This window comes from Paroedura picta, chromosome 18 (genome assembly GCF_049243985.1).
Source record: "Paroedura picta isolate Pp20150507F chromosome 18, Ppicta_v3.0, whole genome shotgun sequence".
Lineage (NCBI taxonomy): Eukaryota > Metazoa > Chordata > Lepidosauria > Squamata > Gekkonidae > Paroedura > Paroedura picta.
Window position 1 is genome coordinate 18,762,575 of NC_135386.1, and position 18,896 is coordinate 18,781,470.

At 55.8% G+C, this 18,896-nt stretch overlaps 1 protein-coding gene across 1 annotated transcript in view; it reads left to right on the top strand.

The window, feature by feature from the left end:
- The first annotated feature begins 2,085 nt into the window (after positions 1-2,085).
- The window catches only part of ADAMTS7 (ADAM metallopeptidase with thrombospondin type 1 motif 7), a 31,340-nt gene continuing 14,529 nt past the window's right edge, over positions 2,086-18,896 (top strand). Inside the window, 15 exon segments of the mRNA XM_077317616.1 lie at positions 2,086-2,227; positions 2,943-3,298; positions 4,272-4,455; positions 6,126-6,313; positions 6,511-6,594; positions 7,351-7,475; positions 7,858-8,007; positions 8,942-9,085; positions 10,585-10,729; positions 11,186-11,278; positions 12,240-12,385; positions 13,901-14,070; positions 14,655-14,788; positions 15,342-15,462; positions 15,868-16,112. Of these exon segments, the coding sequence (XP_077173731.1) occupies positions 2,170-2,227; positions 2,943-3,298; positions 4,272-4,455; positions 6,126-6,313; positions 6,511-6,594; positions 7,351-7,475; positions 7,858-8,007; positions 8,942-9,085; positions 10,585-10,729; positions 11,186-11,278; positions 12,240-12,385; positions 13,901-14,070; positions 14,655-14,788; positions 15,342-15,462; positions 15,868-16,112 (2,343 nt within the window). The 5' untranslated portion in view covers positions 2,086-2,169.

The window sequence follows — 18,896 nt, forward strand, 5'->3', positions numbered from 1 at the left end:
TGCCCCAGTGGGCCTGAGCCGAGGGCCTTCTTGGTGGCAGCCCCAGGAGGACATCGGGCCAACTTCAGGGGTGCTCCTCAGCTGTGATTTGGGCATGTGGGTCCCATGTTTTCAGAGGTAAGGGGGTGGCTAAAAAATATTACGATTAATAATAAATGCTCAAGCGCCATCTTACAGGCCCTGCAGCACCTATTGGGGTCCCAGAGGGCCCCGATCTCTTCAGGGAGCCTGTTCCACCGGTCTGGGGCCAGGACCGAAAAGGCTGTGTCCCTGGTCGAAGCCACCCTCATCTCCTTTCGGCCTGAACGGATGTCAGCCCAAAAACTTTAGCGCAGCCCGTTTGCTTGAAATGCTTTGTTTTAAGAAAAAACTGGCAACACATGGAAGAAGAAGGCGTTTATACTTTGGATGCTCATTTTTATGTACAGTTTCAGCATCTAAGTGTTAGTAGAAACAGAGGACACGTTTGCAAAGCGTAATTTGATATGGACAATGTTTTGAGAAGCGCTGTAGTATCCACACCTAACAGTGAATTATGTGTTTGCAATATGATGTTTAAGACATAGCTCCCGGTGAATATTGATTTTGCCTGCTCACAGTGTTGCCTTTTGCTTTGTTGTCTGACATTTTCACCCTGAGTGCTCTTCTTGTTGTCTGGCTCACCACAGTGGTCCACAGACAAGGAGTTTGGAGAGCTGCACCCTGCTGATTCTGATGCTGTCACCACCCAGGTGAGGCAAGAGACGTTCTACCTGCACATTCTACCTGAGGAAGCGGAGTCCTTGCCAAGATATTCCCAATAAGCTTTTCCTTCCAGTGCTGGGCCCCACGTCCCCAAAGGGTTCTTACACAAACAGAAAGCGCCAGCCGCTAGGAAGAGGCAAGCAACTCGTGCCCCCTAGAATTGCTTCCAGATGGGTCTATTTGGTGGTTCTATCGCCAGCCAGACTGCAGTACTAAAATGTGCAGCAGTGGCTTCTTTCTCCACCAGATGTCACACTCACCCCAAGCACAGGCGCAGTCAGCAGAGCGCATGGGCTGCATGCAGACATTGTGGCTTAACATCCAGTTTGCCATTGACATGCAGACGCTGGCCCCCAACTAACTCTGGCTTGGTGGTCAAGCTATAAATCTGGATTGTGAACCCACACCAGCGCACAGCTGGCAAGCCGTGGATTGTCCTAACGGGCATATCGGGATGTCCGAGTGTGGAAATGCCCGTTTCCCCCTTGGGATTGCCCCTCGTAGCTGGCTGGTGAGGCAGAGGCGGAAATCCAAGGCAGCCATGGTGCGTTGGGTGCTCGCTGGCCTCAGCGCTTGCTGCCCTTACCCCCTCAGCTCTTCCTGGCTTGTCCCGACTCCCTAATCCAGACCAGGCTGAGGAGGGACATCCAAGGCACCGGGCCAGGCCAGGCGGTCGCCCACATTCACTGCCTTGCACAACAGAGGACGCGCCACTCAAACCATGCCGTGGTAGGAAGTTCCCAGCACAAAATCAGCCCATCAGAAATTCTTCCCGGACCACTAGAAGAATGCCCAGCGGGAGACGCAGGCCACTGCAGGAGAGGGAGGCGGAGGGAAGGAACACGCTGGGAAATCTCCAGTGTGGCCTTCTTGGCAGGGGCATGATCCTGCGCTGCACAGGGAACCCGGTGTGTGCTGCCTATGGGAGGAGATGGAGGGGGGAGGGGGGAGGTGAATGCAGACAGGTCCGCAGTAGCCCTGGTTGGCCCTTTGTTGCTCGGATGCAGCAAGCCCAAACACACCACCAGTGACAGCACCATGGCAAGATGCCCCCTGGTGCATGACCATGCAGATGCCCCCCACCCCGCCTAACGTCCAGCAGGTCATCGCTGCCCACTCACCCCTGCCCCCGTTTACAGGGGGGCTTGGCGATGCCCAAGCTGAAGAGCAGCCCAGAGAGGCGGGGGGGGGGGCACAGTCTCCCTGCCCCATCTCCTTGACGCCCCGGGGCCACGTGGGTGGGTGGGGGCCGTCTCGGGTGGGCTGGGCTGGGCTGCCGCCTGTCGTGGGGCTGGGCTGGGCTGGGCTGGGCGGTGCGGAGCGCAGCGGGGCTGGGCTGGGCGGGGGGCGCGGCTCGGAGCCGGCGGGCTGTTGCTTGGACGGGAGGCGGCGTCGGCGTCGGCGGCGTCCCCGGGAGCGGGCGGCATGGCCCTCGGCCTGCTGGCCTCGGCCGCCCTCGTGGCCCTGCTGGGCGGCTGCCGAGGTGGGTGAGCGCCGGCCCCTCTCCCGGGCGCCGCGGGACGGGACGGGACGGGTCGGGTGATGCTTGCGGGAGGCCGGACCGCGCCGCTTCCAGCTCCAGGACGGCCAGCCAGCCGCGCATCTTCCGACGGGCCCGAGGGAGGCAAAGCGCAGGCTGCCGCCCCCATCCCACCCTCGGGGAGGGGTTGCCCCTTCGGGGAGGGGGCAAGTGCGGTGGCGGTCTTCCCTTGGGGGCCCCTGCGGTTTCCCCCTGAAAGCTTTGGAGGGCAAAGGGACCCCCCCCCCCCGCCAGCGCCCAAAATAGGTGGGTGGGGGGTCTGCCCTTCACTGCAGGGCTGGGGAAGAGGCTCAAACCCGGACTGGGCAGAAAGGCTCTGCTGGGCTTCCTCCATCTCTTCTTCACTCCAGTCGCTGGTTCTGGGGGAGTTTTTGGATGCTAAATTCTTCAGAACTTTAAATGGTCTTGCAAGTGGCACGGAGCACAATCAGCCCCCCCCCCCAATTTTTCATTGTCTCATTTGGATTGCCACCCCCCTGAGGTGCTTTGTCCTGATCTAGGTTGGAAGAGCCCTGCTGCGTCTCTTTACTGAGGGGACTGGGGGGTGGTCTGGGGAGAGGTCGTGCATTCTCCTCCCCCACTCCCCCAGGCAAGGTGCAGAGAGGACGGTGCTTTCTCTTTCCAGCAGGTAATAATTCTGGCATCTTTTTCCCTGCAGGGGCAGGATCCAGCCATGCCCCAGAGTACGACATCGTCTACCCTGTGAAGGTGACCGAGAGGGGGGCCTTCCTCTCCTACGACTTGTCCCCCCGCCCGCTCAGCAAAAGGGCCGCCTCCCCTCAGGCCTCCCTGCGCTCCTTCTACCAACTGCACCTCCAGGGAGGCCAGCTGAGCTTCAGCCTGCAGCTGAACAGACGCCTCCTGTCTCCGGGGTTCGTCAGCGAGAGGAGATATGGGGGGATCGCTCGGGCCAGGATCCGGGCGGACGGGCAGAACTCTTGCCACATGATTGGGTCCGTCCAGAATGACGATCGGGAAAGCGGACTGGCCGCTCTCAGCACCTGCGACGGGCTGGTGAGCATCTTGGGTTCTGCAGCATTTGCGCTTTGGAGCTGGCAGGAGAGATCCCTGTCAGGCCTGGGTTGGTTGCTTCTTGGGCACCTTTGTTCTGCACAACATCTGGAGCAGGGGTGGCTATTCTGTGTCATCATGTGACCCATGTCCTTTGCAAACGGGTTGTTTTGAACTGCGTTTCGTTTTTAGAAAGTGCTTAAAAACACATTCTTGTCGAACAGCCTGTGCAAAATAAGAGTCCCTCTTCCACAGGCCTTGGGGCACTTATTCGGCTTTTATAATGGTTTCCCCCCCGCCCCCCCAAGGGAGAAAAATGGCTACTCATGGCTATAACCAGGGGTGATTCTGGAGTTTGTTTATTCTGCTCGAGAACCCAGGGGCTGGCAAAGTGATATCATCTGATGCCTCTTAGCTGCCTGTCGATCCCAAGGACGGATCCTGCCTGCTTTTCATTTCCCGCATTCTTGTCCGTGAGGCTCCCAAGCAAAACTCTTCCTGATGTTTGGGTCTGGGTTGCCAGCTTTTTGACTGTTCTCAGTGCTGCACCTTTAAAGTCGTCCTGAGAGGCAGAGCAGCAATCAGTGAAGCTGTTCTTGGCTTGAAAAGCAAGTAACGGAAGCCCTCAGCTCCCTGCGGGGTTGTCAAAGGCACTGGAGCAGGTCCAATGAAAACACTGGCAACCCTCGTTGGAGAGGGAAAGCGTTTTGATGGACCTCTAGTTTTTACAGAGAAGACAGGAGTCCGTCAGCTAGGGCAGCTGGCTAGCTAGCGTGCGCCAGACTGGAGAAGGTGTCGTGGCAGCACCCTGTGTGGTGCATACAGCCTGGCCTTCAGGTGGATCTTCCGTCTCCTCTGCCCTTGGCTTTGCGGTTTAGTTTTCCCAATAAATGGAAGCTAAGCAAGCCCTCGCTGGCAGGACAAAACTCTGCCCAACATGTTCTGAGGTCTCCTCCGGCCTTCTTGCCCTCCCCAGAAAGGTGTTTTCCAGCTGGCTGACCAAGACTTCTTCATTGAGCCGCTGCCTGCAAGCCAGCCCAGGGAGAACGCTGCCCAGCCGCACAGGATCTACCGACGCAGCGTTTCCGAATACGAGGCAGAAGAGCTGATCGCCGTGGCAGACACCGAGCCTGCAGCTGTCAGGATGTGTGGAGTGCAAGGTAATTGTCTCCTGGACAGCTGCCAAACAGCTGCCTCTTTATCCTGAGCTTCAATCTCCTTCTCTGGACTTTAAAGGCCATGAGTCTATAAAAACTTTTGGTTTTCTTGAACCAACCTGTGCAGTCCCTTCATTTTTACAAATCTGAAATAAGTTTCCCCAAATGGGCCTGACCCCGCGAAGGACAAGCTTGAATGAGGCTCAGGGCTCCAGATTGCAATGAAATGTTAGGGTCACAAAAAGAACCTCAGAAGAGCCCTGCTAGACCACGCCATCTAGATCCCTCCATCTAGTCTGGCCTCCTGTCTCACCCAGTGACAAGCATGCTGGAGGGCCATAGGGGCTGGGGCCTTCTCTGGATGTTGCCTCCTAGCCCTGGGATCCAGAGGTTGACTGCCTCTGAATGTGGAGGTTCCCTTTAGTCACCATGACCTCTCCTCCATGAGGGCATTAGACAATCCATACATTGCCGTGGGTAGATTTTCCTGGAGAAGCAACATATAAAAGTACAGTAAATAACTATCTCATAATTCAAACAAAATGTGCTGTCCCAGCAAAAGGAACACATGATTCTGCCTTTCAGGAACAAGGCCAATAAAAACAGACCATGGGAAGGCACTGAGGTTTGTGAGATGAGATCTAGACAGCGGCTCAACCTTGTGCAAAACAGAACGGAAACAGGAAGCTGGGCCAGAACGTGTCCCCAGGACTGAAACCCTTTTAATGATCTCCCCTTTATTTGAGCCCCAAGTGATCTGAAAGGCTGCAAAGTGGGGGAACGCCTAACCCTTTGGACACGATTCAGAGAGGCATTTTCAGAATTTCTGAGTGGGTGTGGTTTCTACAGTTCTTCTGTTGTTGTTGTTGTAGCTTGTAAGGGGGGCTGCCCACATGATTGGGAGTGTGGTCAGAGTGGGGAGGGGGGTGCCAGGAGGCAGAGTTGCATCCCCTCCCCCCAAATGCCGGCTCGCTCCTTCATGGCCTCTTCCTGGTGCCCAGGCCCTTTATCTGCATTGCTGTGGTAGAGATCTGAGAGCCCCTTATGTGATGTCCGTGGAGGATTTGATTGGGCTTGTCCTGCCTGGGAGGGTCTGAATGTGGAATCCACTTTAGGGCAAGACCCTGGTTGGGAGTGGATGACCTTCCCTCACAGGCAGCACAGTGCCTGCTAGAAGCCTGCTCTTCTTTCGTGTGCAAAAACTGGGATTGCTTTCAGTTATTTTTTTCCTCCCACAAAATTCAGAAGTTTTAATCTGCAACGCATTGGTTGCTTCACACCACTACTGATGATGGATCAAGCTGTTGTAGTTAATTCATCTCTCAGATTTTCTAGCCCATCTCCTCCAAGGTTCCCTGGAGTCACTCACAAAAAGACAAAAATATATCACCTCTTGCAATGATAGCAAAACGGGCTTGCAATCCTGAGGCTGGATCCAGTATCCTGCTTATGCACCTTGGGGATTCTCTGGTGTAACTTTTGGCTGTAGCCGCATTAAACCTGAGCTACACCTGAGTACTGCTTAGGTTTCTACCTAAGTACTTTTGGCTCTTAAATGGCAGAAATGAACAAAGAATCCCTTCCCTCCTTTCCTTCTTTCCTTCTTTCCTTCCTTCCTTCCTTCTCATTCTACTTCCTTCCTTCTCTCCCTCCCTCCCTCCCTCCCTCCCCAGAAAGCCTCACGAAGTCTGAGAAACGGCGAGAGAGGTGGGAGCAGAAGCAGCAGAGGACACGGCAGATCAAGCAGCGCTCCATCAGCCAGGAGAAGTGGGTGGAGACCTTGGTGGTAGCCGACCCCAAGATGGTGGACTACCACGGGAGTGGGAACGTCGAGAAGTACGTCCTGACAGTCATGAACATGGTGAGTGTGGGAGGGAGCGGGGCAGGAGGGTGAAAGCAGGTCCAGTTTAGAGTACCAAACCCCGGCTGGATTCCTGTGCCCGTCTTCATTTCTGCTGAGTCAGTGTGTGTGTGTGGGGGGACCCAACATGCCTCACTGCCTTGCCCTGTCTCTGTCTCCATTCCTTCCTGTGTGTCTCCCCCCCCCCCCCACTGCAGGTGGCAGGTTTATTCCACGACGCCAGCATCGGGAATCCCATCCACATCTCCATTGTGCGCCTTATCTTCCTGGAAGAGGAGGAGGTGAGCAGATGGGAAGGTGACTGGCGTATTTGCTGTCGATGCCAGGACTGGGCTGGGTGCTGTACAAAAAACCAGGCAGGCCTGATGCCCTCCTGGAAAGGGCCCCAGTTCTGTGGGGGTGCTGCCAGGCATTCAAGCTTCTCAGCGTGTGAACTGGCTTGATTCTCTGGCAGGGCCTCCCGGTCTCCTGGTAGCCTTCGCCAGCGGCTTCTTGGGCTTTGCCAGATGTCAGACCGCTGTCTGCAAAATGCAGGCCCAGTTGCCTGGGAACGTTTCCAAGCTGTGGTTTAAAGTAGTGGTGGTGGTGGTGGTGGTGGGGGGGTGTTGCACAGATTTTTCATGCGCAGGATAAGTTGAGCAAAACCACTGGGGAAATATGTTTGGGGAGCCGATTGAATGCTCTGGCACGCATTCCTGGGGGAGGAATTCTTGAGGAGGAATTCTTGAGCGCCAGAGAAGAAAGGCTCACCTGACTGCAAAAGGACACATCAGGCAATAGTATCTTTAGAAGGGCTTGCAATGCCATGCCCTGACCGGGACATGCCAGGCTCGCCAGATCTCAGAAGCTAAGCATGGTGGGGCCTGGAAAATCCTTGAGTGGGGAATTGCCAAGGAGTTCTAGGGCTGCTATGCAGAAACAGGCTGGGGCAAGTTAACCCGCCGTATTCCAAGATGTGTCTAAGGGTGGGATGATGGAGTGCGGTTTGTTGCCCGAACGTTTACTGAAGGAATTGACTGAACCTTCCGTGCTTACAGGAGGACCTGAAAATCACTCACCACGCAGACAACACCCTGCGAAGCTTTTGCAAGTGGCAGAAGGGCATCAATGTGAAAGGGGACGCTCACCCGCTGCACCACGACGTCGCTGTCCTGCTCACAAGGTGGTATTGGCGCCCAGCCCATGCCCGTTGGCTAGCAAAATTTCCAAAGCTTCCCTCCTATCAGTCATTTCATGATAGCCTTTGGGATTGTGTGGATTGAACTTTGCCAAGTGCTTGGAGTGGGTGTTTGGAAAGGTGGCACAGACATTTTCCAGCTAAATAATCTGCATCCTTTGCAGAGTAGAAGAATGTTCTGGCAGGTCGTGTCCCGGTGAGCAGAGTTGTAAACCATCTAGCGGTCAAGACTTCCTAGGAGAATCCCTCGGGGGGGGGTGTGAAGGGGCACTGCTAGAGGCCTCTAGCTCTCTCTCAGCAGGCCCTTCCGCCAGCGATAGTAACCGTGTCTTTGTTCTCTCTCTGTGTTTCTGCCCAATTGGGGAAGGAAAGACATCTGCGCTGCCATGAACCGTCCCTGCGAGACGTTGGGCCTCTCTCACGTCTCAGGCATGTGCCAGCCCCACAGGAGCTGCAACATCAACGAGGACACGGGCCTTCCCCTGGCGTTCACCGTGGCCCATGAGCTCGGACACAGGTTGGTCCCATGACCCAGGAGGTCCCTTCCAACTCTATGGTTCCATGATGATTCTGTGGGAAGGACCGGCTCTTCCTGTCTCGGCCGGGCATTGGGAGGCCTCAGATCCATACTGGGGAGCTGCTCATGTCTAGGATGCAGCCACTAACTCCCACTTTTATTACATTTTGCAAGCCGACTTAGCTGTCATCTGTAGGAATGCTGCAGTATGTTACGGCTACCCAACTTTTGTGTTTTGCTTTTAAGGAGAAATGCAAAACCAATGGGGTTTTAGTTCTTAGTTTTAAGGAGGATTTTATTGGGGGATTTTATGTATTGTACTGTGTGTTGTACATTGTATTTGTGACCGCTGTGAGCATCTGGGGATTGGCAGGATATAAAATGAATGAATGAATGAATGAATGAATGAATGAATGAATGAATGAATGAATGAATGAATGAATGAATGAATGAATGAATGAATGAATGAATGAATGACAATAGGCAAGGTCAAAGTATTTCAGCCTCCAAAAACACACTCTCTCTTTCTGTATGTGATAGATTATAATGGGTAGCCATGTTAGTCTGAAGTAGAGTCCAGTAAGACCAACAAAGATTTATTCTTTAAGGCAACAAAGATTTATTCAAGGTGTGAATTCAAGGCAAAATTCAAGGCGAAAGCTCATTCCTGGAATAAATCTTTGTTGGACTCTGATTTTTCTGTAGGTGAGAGAGAGAGAGTGTGTGCATCCGCTGGCCTGCCCTCTGTAGCTCTTGCAGGAGAGGGTTGCCAGTCTGTGCCAGTGGGCATCCATAGTGGGCAGCCCCTGAAGGCCTGGGGAGAGGAGCCCTCTCTAGAAGACCCAAATCTCCTGCCCAGACTAGAGTCCTTTCCTTGGCGTTCGTGTCTGGGCGTGTGGCTCACCTCTCCCCTTGGGGGGCTGTGCTCTTGCAGTTTTGGGATTCAGCATGACGGAAGCGGCAATGACTGTGAGCCAGTTGGGAAAAGACCTTTCATCATGTCTCCACAGCTCCTGTACGACACCTCGCCACTCACCTGGTCCCGCTGCAGCAGAGAATATGTCACCCGCTTCCTGGAGTAAGTGAGGGGAGGGCATGTTTCTATTTTCAGGTCTTTGTGCCCCTTGAGGGCAGGGACAGATCAGTCCCGGTGCAGCTGCCCTTAAGGGGACGAGGGCTGGCATCACTCAGAGTCCATTCTGCAGGGCGTGGCACGGAGTGGAGGTCAGCGCTTGCCCTGTTTGCCAGCCGGGGCCCTGCTGCTGCAGTCTGACCCCAGGTCTGGCCTAGTGGGAGCCAGGCCAAGGCCCAGGATGCTTCCCAACGAAGGCAGCCTGAGCCAAATTCTTTCTGGCATCTGTTTATTTTTAGCCTTCTATTGCTGCTGACTCTTCTGGGCAGACGTCGCTGGTCTTGCGTGGCCCCATGGGACTGTTTAGGCTGGCGAGGGAAGGGGGGCTGCCTCTCGGGCTGTTTGGCAACCGGGGCTGAAGGCCGTGTGGTGTGCACACTGGCTCTGTGGACGGTCTGTCTGCATGCACCGGTTCAAGGCCCGTCTGCCCTAATTCCTCATGCTGGAGGCTCCAGCCAGCCTGGAAAAGATCCTCTTTAATCCTAACTGCTGGATGCTTAATCCTTGTGCTTCCGCAGTGGCATTCTGCACACGTGCAGAGGCACTTGCCCTGGTGGCACAATGTTTTTGTTCTTCTGGGCACGGCTTCCCAATTGAGGCGCTGTGCTTCCTGGCCTGCTTCCTGAGCCCAGTTCAAGCAGGAGTGAGCTGGGCAGGGGAGGCGGAAACAGGGAGCTCCCCAGGTGGGGAGAAGCAGAGGCAGAGAGGGAGAGCCAGAAAGGTCCTGCCCTCAGCGCAGGCGTTCCCTGAGAGCCGCTTGTTCCGCCACCTTCTGGGGCATTAAGGAAGGGGAGCAGTACCTGGTGCCAACTCTGGGCCCCTGACCGCGTGATCCTTCCGCACAGGAGCGTTTCCTTGCCCACCCCGTGGCCCATTGGCAGCCCCAGGGTTCTGAGGCCCCTCCCAAGGTGAGGCTTGATGAGAAGGCGGGCTCTGGCCGTTCGGAATCCTTCTTTATTCTTGCAGTCTGGAATTAGATGCGGCCTTCCTCTCCATAGCACAGACCTCTGGCCAAGGCAGCCAACCTTCAGGTGACACTGGGAGAGCTCTCTCCGATCTCCAGATGACCAAGATCATTTCCCTTGCAGGGCTAATGTCCCTCCCTTTCCCAGCTGAACGCCCCGGCCTGTCCTGGTTTGGAGAGGCCCGTGGGAGGTGGTGGCGGCGGCTTCTGGTGAGCCCTCCTGGTGTCCCGTCTCCTCTGCTTCCTCTTCCTCACAACAGCTGGTCTTTCCTCCGGAACAGAGCAGGGCCCGGACGGGACAGGATGCTTTTGTTTACGTGCTCCCGGCCCAGAGGCAGCCGGCACCTGCCTCAGCCAGCGGAGTCCTGCAGGCGGAGCGTGGTAGCTCGGCCCCACAAACGGCAGCGCTGGGGAAGGAAGGCTCCCACTCCCGGCCTCGCCCTGTGGGTCAGCCCTTTTGTCCTAACGTTTCCATTTGCAGCCGTGGCTGGGGCCTCTGCCTGGATGACCCTCCGGCCAAAGACGTGGTCGACTTCCCCTCCATCCCCCCAGGAGTCCTCTATGACGTCAGCCACCAGTGCCGGCTTCAGTACGGGCCCTACTCCACCTTCTGTGACGACATGGATGTAAGCGAGGGCTGCGGATCGGTCTCCTCGTGGGTTTCTGAGACATGGGTGGGAGCCCCCTTCAGCAGGACATGGCTCTGCAGAGGGCTTTGTGGGTTTCCCTTCCTTTTCTTTCGGGGGTAGAGCTTTGGGTTATGAGCCTGCCAAGGCAGGGACCGCTCCTTTTGGCTTGCGCTCCTCTGTGAAGGGCCACGGACTCTTCAGACCCTCCTCTCCCCCTCACCGGTCCTTTCTCAAGGAACCTCCTGCACCCAGCGCCCCCCCCCCCCCGGGTCCTTTCCCAGGCTCCACTCAGGCCACGCATGGAGCAGACAGAACGGCTAAGGACTTAGGCTGCAGGGCCAGGGCTGCCGGGACGGAGCATTTGAGTCACACGGCCTCTCTTTTCCAGAGGTGCTCTGAACTGAATGCGTTTGGAGAAAGAATGTTGTGCTTTCCCCTCCTCCTCCTCTCCAGAGCGTCTGCAGCACCCTGTGGTGCTCCGTGGGGAACACGTGTCACTCCAAGCTGGATGCCGCTGTGGACGGGACCAAATGCGATGAGAAGAAGGTAGGGCAACAGCTGATCCTGGGCAGCTATTTCGGGCATCCTTTTGCTATCACGACCAGGGCAGAGGCTGCCAGGCCAAGGGGAAGAGCAGCAGGGCAGAGTCTCTTTCAGCCTGCTCACTGTCTCCATCTTCCCGCCTTCCAAGCTGTGTAGGAACACGTAGGAGTGCTCATAACTTTCCCCGTGGGGCCAAAATACTACAGTGTGGGGAGGGGGGTGCCAATTTTCAGCAGGGAAGCAGCAGGAATGAACGGCATCTCTCGCTCTGCGCTGGGTCAACACCATACACGTGGGCCCTGCAGACTGCAGCTTCTGCCTCAGACCTTTCCATTGGGATTGGACAAAGCCTGGTTTTCATTCAAATGCCCTCGGGGCATTTGGCAACCCCAGTAATGTAGCCAGACAATCTCCGGCTTCCATTTGTGTGAAATCCGCCCGTGGAGCAGGCAGCTCCCAAGAGGAGTGTTACGAAGGCTCCCCCCCCCCCGCCCCCGTGCCCCCTGTCCTGGTTCTCTCTCTGGCACTGGCCCTTCTCTCTTGAGCAGCGTCCCCTCCCCCGTCCTCCGTGCTTCTCAAATGCTCGGTGGGGCCGAGTCCTATCGACGGGCACAGTTTTCTAATGGCTGCTGTCATCCTTTCTGGTAGCCTCGCGCCTGTCACTTGCCCCCTCCCCAGGAAAGAGAAGTGGGCTTATTGAGGATACCAATGAGTCCACTTTTCAACTCAGGCAGGCATTAACTCTCCAGGGCCTCAGGAGTTCTTCCCCTCGTGGCCTGCCTGGCTCTTTCATGTGGAGATGCCCAGGATTGAACCTGGGACCCTCTGGGTGCTGAGCAGACGTTCTGCTGTCCCCTGAGGCCTCAGAGCTGCACAGATGGTTTTGGGGGGTGGCTGCTGGGTGTGTTCTTCCCCTGCTGTGCTGGCTGGCTTGCCTTGATCGTGCCTCCCCCTCCCTCCACAGTGGTGCTTCAACGGGGAGTGTGTGCATATGGGGTACCGCCCAGAGGCCATCAACGGAGGCTGGGGCACATGGAGCTCCTGGGCAGCCTGCTCACGAACTTGTGGCGCTGGGCTGCAGAACGCGGAGCGGCAGTGCAACAAACCCACGTAAGTCGCTCTGCTCAGGAGCCCCACCTTTGGGGAGGGACTGGAAGCTGGAGGGACTTCTGAACATTGCAGTTCTCTCCCAGCTCACCAGCTGCTTGCTGTCCTCCCTCTGGTTCCTTCTCACAGGGAAGCAGAGGGCCCCCTCCCAACCCGTCCAGGAACAAAGCGGGGGCAGCCACACAGGCAAGGGGTGCGGGAGGGAACCAGAGATGCAGGAAAAGCCATGCACAGCAACACTGCAGCCATGGGGAGAATGCAGCCCCCTGCGGCTGGCGGAGCAAAGTCCTTCATGTCCAGAGGCCAGAGTGGGGCCAGGTGAGGGGAGGGAAGTCCCCATTTCCCTCCCCCCAGGAGTCTTCGAGCAGCAGGACAGGGGCTTTTGAAGGGCCTGGGAAAGGGCAGGATTAATTCAGATGGAAAAGTTCCCTCCTCCAGTCCGCAGTGCTCCTCCTCCAGCAGCTGCGATGGAGGAGAAGATGCCAAAGAGTTGTGGCATCCTGGTTTGGGGGAGGGGGAGACGTTAGGGCTGGGGGATGCATGTTGTGAGCTGCGCATCTCCTGCACAGAGAAATGTGCATCGGGAAATCGGGGGGGGGGGCAGGGTAAATGCTCCCTCACTCCTGTCCCAAATGCTGGCAAGGGTTTTCCTGGGATGGCTGCAATTAACACAGACCACAAGACGTCCATTTAGAACTGTCCCACCATCCCGTCAGTATTGCCCACGAGTACATTATTCGTATTATATTGTATTCATTTATATCCTCTTTTCTTCCCAGTGGGGGCCCAGAGCAGCTCACCTGGTTGTCCCCTCCTCCATTTATCCTCACATGAACCCCTGTGAGGTGGGCCAGGCAGAGAGGGTAGATGTGGCCTACCAAGCCTCCATGGCAGACTGGAGATTCGAACCTGGGTCCTCCCAGATCCGAGTCTTCCATTGTAGCCGCTATGCACATGTGGCCTTCCAGTCCTGTGCGTTGGATTGCTTTGTCAGCTGGCAAGAAAGCAGCCCTGCTCAGGGTTCTTGTGTGTGGGCGGGGGGAGTTCAATTTCAAAAGGAGTTGGGTGGCAATTGAGGCTGAACAGATTTAGGGAAGCCTAAGCTCTCATGGGCTCGATCTAGAGGGTCTAGCCTGGAAGTTGGCACCAGACAGACATAGCTGCCCTGATGGAATTGACAGGCCGAAGTTCGTGCTGCGTCTCCCAGCAGACGTCATTCTGGAGGGCAAAAGGCATGTGGCTTTGGATTGCGTGGTTAGGTTCGGCAGAGGCACAAACCAACATATTTTCTTTGTTATAGAAAGCAAATTTTTTCCCAGCACTGTTCAGGAAACATGAGCTCCAAAATAGAGAACTTACTTTAAGCCAGTAGATGAAACCGGCCTTTGCCAAGGACCCGGATTTGAGTCAGCACCCCCCTTCCCAGTCCCGTGTCCGTCTCGGCTTCTGTTGTGTGTGCTGAGGCTGCTCTTAGATTTGCTGGCGTGTTCGGAGTGGCCCTCTCTTTCCCGCCCCCAGGCCAAAATACGGGGGCAAGTATTGCGTGGGAGAACGGAAGCGCTTCCGGGTTTGCAGCACGAAGACCTGCCCCGCGGACCAGCCCTCTTTCCGCCACATCCAGTGCAGCCAGTTTGATGCCCGGCCCTACAAAGGGAAGCTTTACAAGTGGGCCCCAGTTCCGAACACCAGTAAGCATCCCTCTTTGTGTTTTGTCGGCAAAGTGACCAAGATCGAGCGGCTCTGTTGCCCATTTGCACTGGAGGCCTAATGCTAGGGATTGCTTCCTCTGCCATACGCAACCGGCCTGCTTTGCTAAAGCAGTTTAGTCTGCCTGCTGGAATCACACTTCAGTCTAGAGTTGGTGAGCAAAGAACACTCTTAACGAGTCCAGCCTCAGAGGGTTCTGCTGGTAAAGGGCAGGTGTTTGGCATGGCACCCAATGCAGTCTTTTGGTCTCTGGGAAGAAGGGGGGGATTTCTAGCTGAGCTGGATCCAGACCCAGGGAAGAGATCTTTGGCTGCTTCCTGCCCTCCCTTCTGCATGCCGCTCCAGGACCCACTGAACAGCACAGTTGGGTGAGGAACTAATTCCCACCCAGGTTAGATAATCAAGTGGACTTGGAGGCTCTGAAGCACAGGGTCGGCCTAGCTCTGTGAGCTCCCCTGGCCACGCGCTGGCTGAGATCTGGCTTCTGAGCTTTGGCAAAAGGCAGGAAGCCGCCAGATGCCGTTGGCTTGGCAAGTGACCTGGTTGTTCCCTTTGGCGCCTGCAGTTAATCCGTGTGAACTGCACTGTCGTCCGGAGAATGAGGTCTTTGCCGAGAAGCTCCGCGACGCAGTCATTGACGGGACTCCTTGTTTCGAAGGGAACTCCAGCCGAGACATGTGCATTAATGGCATCTGCAAGGTAAGCTGAGGCCTAGTCGTTGAGCAGGGCTTGTTCCGGTGATGGGAGGATCTGAACGCCTGGTCAGCCACCCCAGGAGAGCCAGCTCTGATTCTCACCAGTAGAAGGATGCGGTTGACATGGTGGAGGGAGCAGAATAGGCCAGGCAGTGAATAATGGTCCAGCCAGGTGCTGGAATCAGATTGCAGTGACCTTCACAGTTCTTTCAAACAGCCAGTTGAGGAAGGAGACAAGATACAAAACAACTTTAGCTCGACATTCAGATTTCCTGAGATAAGGCAAATATGATAGTCCGGTCCAAGAAATCAAGGCTTTTGGGATTCAAGCAATGAAGTGTCCGCAGATATAGCTTATGTTGCATCCATACCACACAATGTCCCTTGAGAGGTTTTATAGTAAAATGTCAACTGCTTAGATTCAATCCTGCAGCAACTCATCATTGCTTTCCATGGGCATAGAAGGCTGGAACTCTGTTTAGGATTACACCATTGATGCATGGGACAACCCGGGTTCCGGGCTGCCCCCTCCTTGACTGTCCCACACTGTCTTTCAGAATATCGGCTGTGACTTTGAAATTGACTCCTACGCAGTGGAGGACCGGTGTGGCGTGTGCCATGGGGACGGATCCACTTGTCAAACTGTCAAAAAAACCTTTGAGAAGAGCGAGGGGCGGGGTGAGCTTGCGGGCGAGATTGGTCTCTCGGGTGGGGACTGAAAATCCCCCTCCTTGGGCTGCAGGGAAGGTAGCAGTACACATCGATAGCATCTAGAGGACAGGAAAGAGGGAAATGACTGGCAAAGTTTTCAAAACTTTCCTTTTTAATATCACTGGGATTTTCAGCGTGGGAGTCATTTTGTAGCTGGCTGCGCCTCCTGTAGCAGACATTTTGTGGCTGTGCTCCCAATGCCATAGCAGCATTCCAAAGGTGCCTGCAGCCCCCTCAAGGCTGGGGACAATGCCTGGGAAGGGCCAAACAGCCAAAAGGGCCCAGCTGTTGTAAAGCTCCAGCGTAGGGCCTGCCCTCCTCTTCCTCCCTCCCGTTCTGTGCAGCTGACTGACTCTTCACTCCCCCGGGCAGGTTATGTCGATGTCGGGCTGATCCCAGCTGGAGCGCGAGAGATTCAGATCGAGGAAGTAGCTGAAGCGGAGAATTTTCTGGCTCTGCGAAGCGAAGACCCAGAGAAATACTTCCTGAACGGCGACTGGACCATCCAGTGGAATGGGGATTACCAGGTGGCCGGGACCACCTTCACCTATGAGCGGACAGGAAACTGGGAGAACCTCACCTCTCCAGGCCCCACGGAGGAGCCCGTGTGGATTCAGGTATTTTGGGGAGGTTCGGTGTATCCCTTTGATAGCAGGAGGGGCCGGGGGCTCCAGTTCCAAACTGGGAGGAGTGAGTTTGAATTCTGCATGGGCAAGGTGGCACACATTTCTTTCTGGCTCAGACCCCTCCTTGTGAAATGGGGATAGCTGTGATCCGCATCGCGGGCAGGATAAAGAGCAATCTCCCCAAAGCACCTTGCAACAGAAAGCGTGACATAAACCAGCATTTCTCAGACCGTGATCTGGGCCTCTGAGGCCTGGAGAGGGCTTTTGGAAGGAGACCACTTAAAAATAGCCCCTTTCCAATTTTGTCCTAAACAAAGGAGTCAGGAACTCCGAGCCAGCTTCCTGCTCCTTCGGCTCTTTCCCAGCGGTGCAAAGGGTTCTCAAGGGGCTATGAATTGCTGCCCTCCCAAACATCCTCTCATTTGACAGCATTGCTCAGGTTTTGTGGCAGTTCTCTCAGAGCTCTCTAAGCCTCACCTGGGGAGAGGAGGGGTAGGCGATTGTAAGCTGCTTTGGCTCCTTTGGGTAGGAAAAAGCAAGGTACAAAAAAACAGCTCTTCAAATCAGCTCTGTGAGGCCAAGGATTTCGGGACAGACAGAGAGACTCCATCCTGGCAGCTCATGGTGGCTTGGAGATGAATGCTGGAAGATCAGGTTATGCCTGACCCTGGCCTTGTTTTATTTCTCTGAGCAGCTCTAAAAGCTCCCCACCCCCCACACCAGACGTTCTTTGCCTTTAACAGCTGTGGGACAGGCAGCCTTTCCACAGAGGCGGCAGCTGCCCTCCCCCTCCAGGGTGGGGAAGGGAGTGAAGAAGAGAATGGGTCCATGGCAGACCCCCAAAGCACCCTGAACCCGGAACTCGCAAGCCGCATTCGCCCTTCTCTTTGCAGGCTACAACAACCGGCTTCTCCAAGAGGCTGGGGGCTGACGCAGCTGGTGGGAGACGCCTCTCCTCTGTGCTTTGGCTGACGAGGGGGAGACCTAGCAGCCCAGGGACAAGGGCGGGGGGGGGGGGGTGTCTCTCTGGCCCAGCCCTGGAAGGGTGAAATCCTGGTCACTCCTCGCCCCTTGCAGCTGTTGCTGGGGCTCCCGTTTGGAAAAGCAGCACCCCTCCCATCTCCAGCCCGTGTTTGCAGCTCTCCTTTGGAAGTTGCTTCATTTGGCAGCGGGAAGGCTCCTGCTGAGCTGAGCTGCTTTTCTCCAGCTCGTGCCCGACCTTCATCCCGTCCAGCTGAAACGGATCTACTTTGCGGCATTCCTCAAAGTGCTGACTCTGGAGAAGCTGCTCCCGGGGGACGGCGGCCTCAGATCTGGGGGGGGGGAGGCTGGGATTTGGGGGGGGGGGAAGGCCCACTCTGGGTTGCCTGTGAGCTTCCGCCAAGCCGCTCATTGTGCGCCGCTGACAGGCCTCCTCAGCTGCCGTCTCCACTCTGCAAGAACTCAGCGGCTGATGGCCCCGCTGTGCCCGGGGTTTGTGGCTGGCCTCTGGCGGCTGGGCCTGCAGCCCAAGAGGCCCGCCTCCGAGCAAGGGGCCTGAGAGATACCCAGCCCAAATTGTCCCGGACCACGCTTGTGCGGCTGGAGCGACCTTTGGACTGGCATTCCTCTGTCTCCTTTTGCATTTAAGCTATTGAGGGAAGGGAGGAAGGTGCCCAGCAGCCCTGTGGCTGCGTGTGGTAGGGTAGGGGATGGATGAATGCAGACGAGCTTTCCCAGACTTGCATCTGGGGCCTGAGTAAGCAGTTTTTTCCAGTTGAGCGGGTGCTGCAGCGGGACAGGAGAAGTGGCTGGCTGTGCCCTCAGGAGGTTTTTGCATTGGCATCCCGTTGTTTTTGTAGCCACTGAAGTTCCTCAAGGTGCTGTTTCCGGCAGACCTACATGCTCAGGAGGTTTATGGGTTTTTGGGGAGATCCAGCCGCAGTCCTTGGGGTTTCCACCTCGGAGTGCAGGCTGCTGCTGATTACTTCCCGTCAGAGAAGTCGGACTTCTGGGGGGAAGGCTTAGGAGTTAATGAATTCCAGGGCTGGCTTGTTTTTGAAGGAAGATGTTTACTTTAACATTCCTTCCTGCTTGACAGGGCCAGGGGTGCTTTCTCTTTTGACCTCTCCTCTTCTTTTCGTGGCTGGTGGGAATGCCTGCGCGGGCCTCCCAGCTGCTCCACCGCTTGCAAGTTCTACACCCGGCGGGCGGCCTTGTCTCTCCCACAGGACGTCCTCCTCACTCTGCACCAAGGGGACGTTCCGTTTATCTGGCCGTCCTGCTAGCACTTGGTTGATTGGTGGTTCGGCCAAGAAACCCGGCTCCCAGTTCCCACTTTGTTGTACTCTCGAAGTATCCAAGGGGAACAGGTTTTAAATAGCCGCAGGAGCTCTGAAGGAAATCCAAGTGCTCAGGACTCTCCCTCTCCTCCTCCCCTTGCGTATCTTGCCTCCCTCCCCCCCCATCATATTTCCAGCAAAAGCTGTGCACAGGAGTCAGGTGTGAAGGAGTCCCAGCGCTGCCTTAACGGTTTAGCCTGCATGCGTGCGCTCACACCATCCCCGCCTCCTACTTCCTCTGCCCACTTCCTCTGGGCCTTGTGCACTTTTGAGAATTCTTTTGGACTTGCTGTTATCATGAATCATGCCTGTTAAACAGCCCAGAAACTGAACAGCAGGGGCACCTTGAAAACCTTCCAATTTTTATTCAAGATTTGTGTGCAGGCAGCAGTCTTCGGCTACATGCGCATGAAAGCGTAAGCCTTGAATAAAACTTGGTGGGTCTTCAACATGC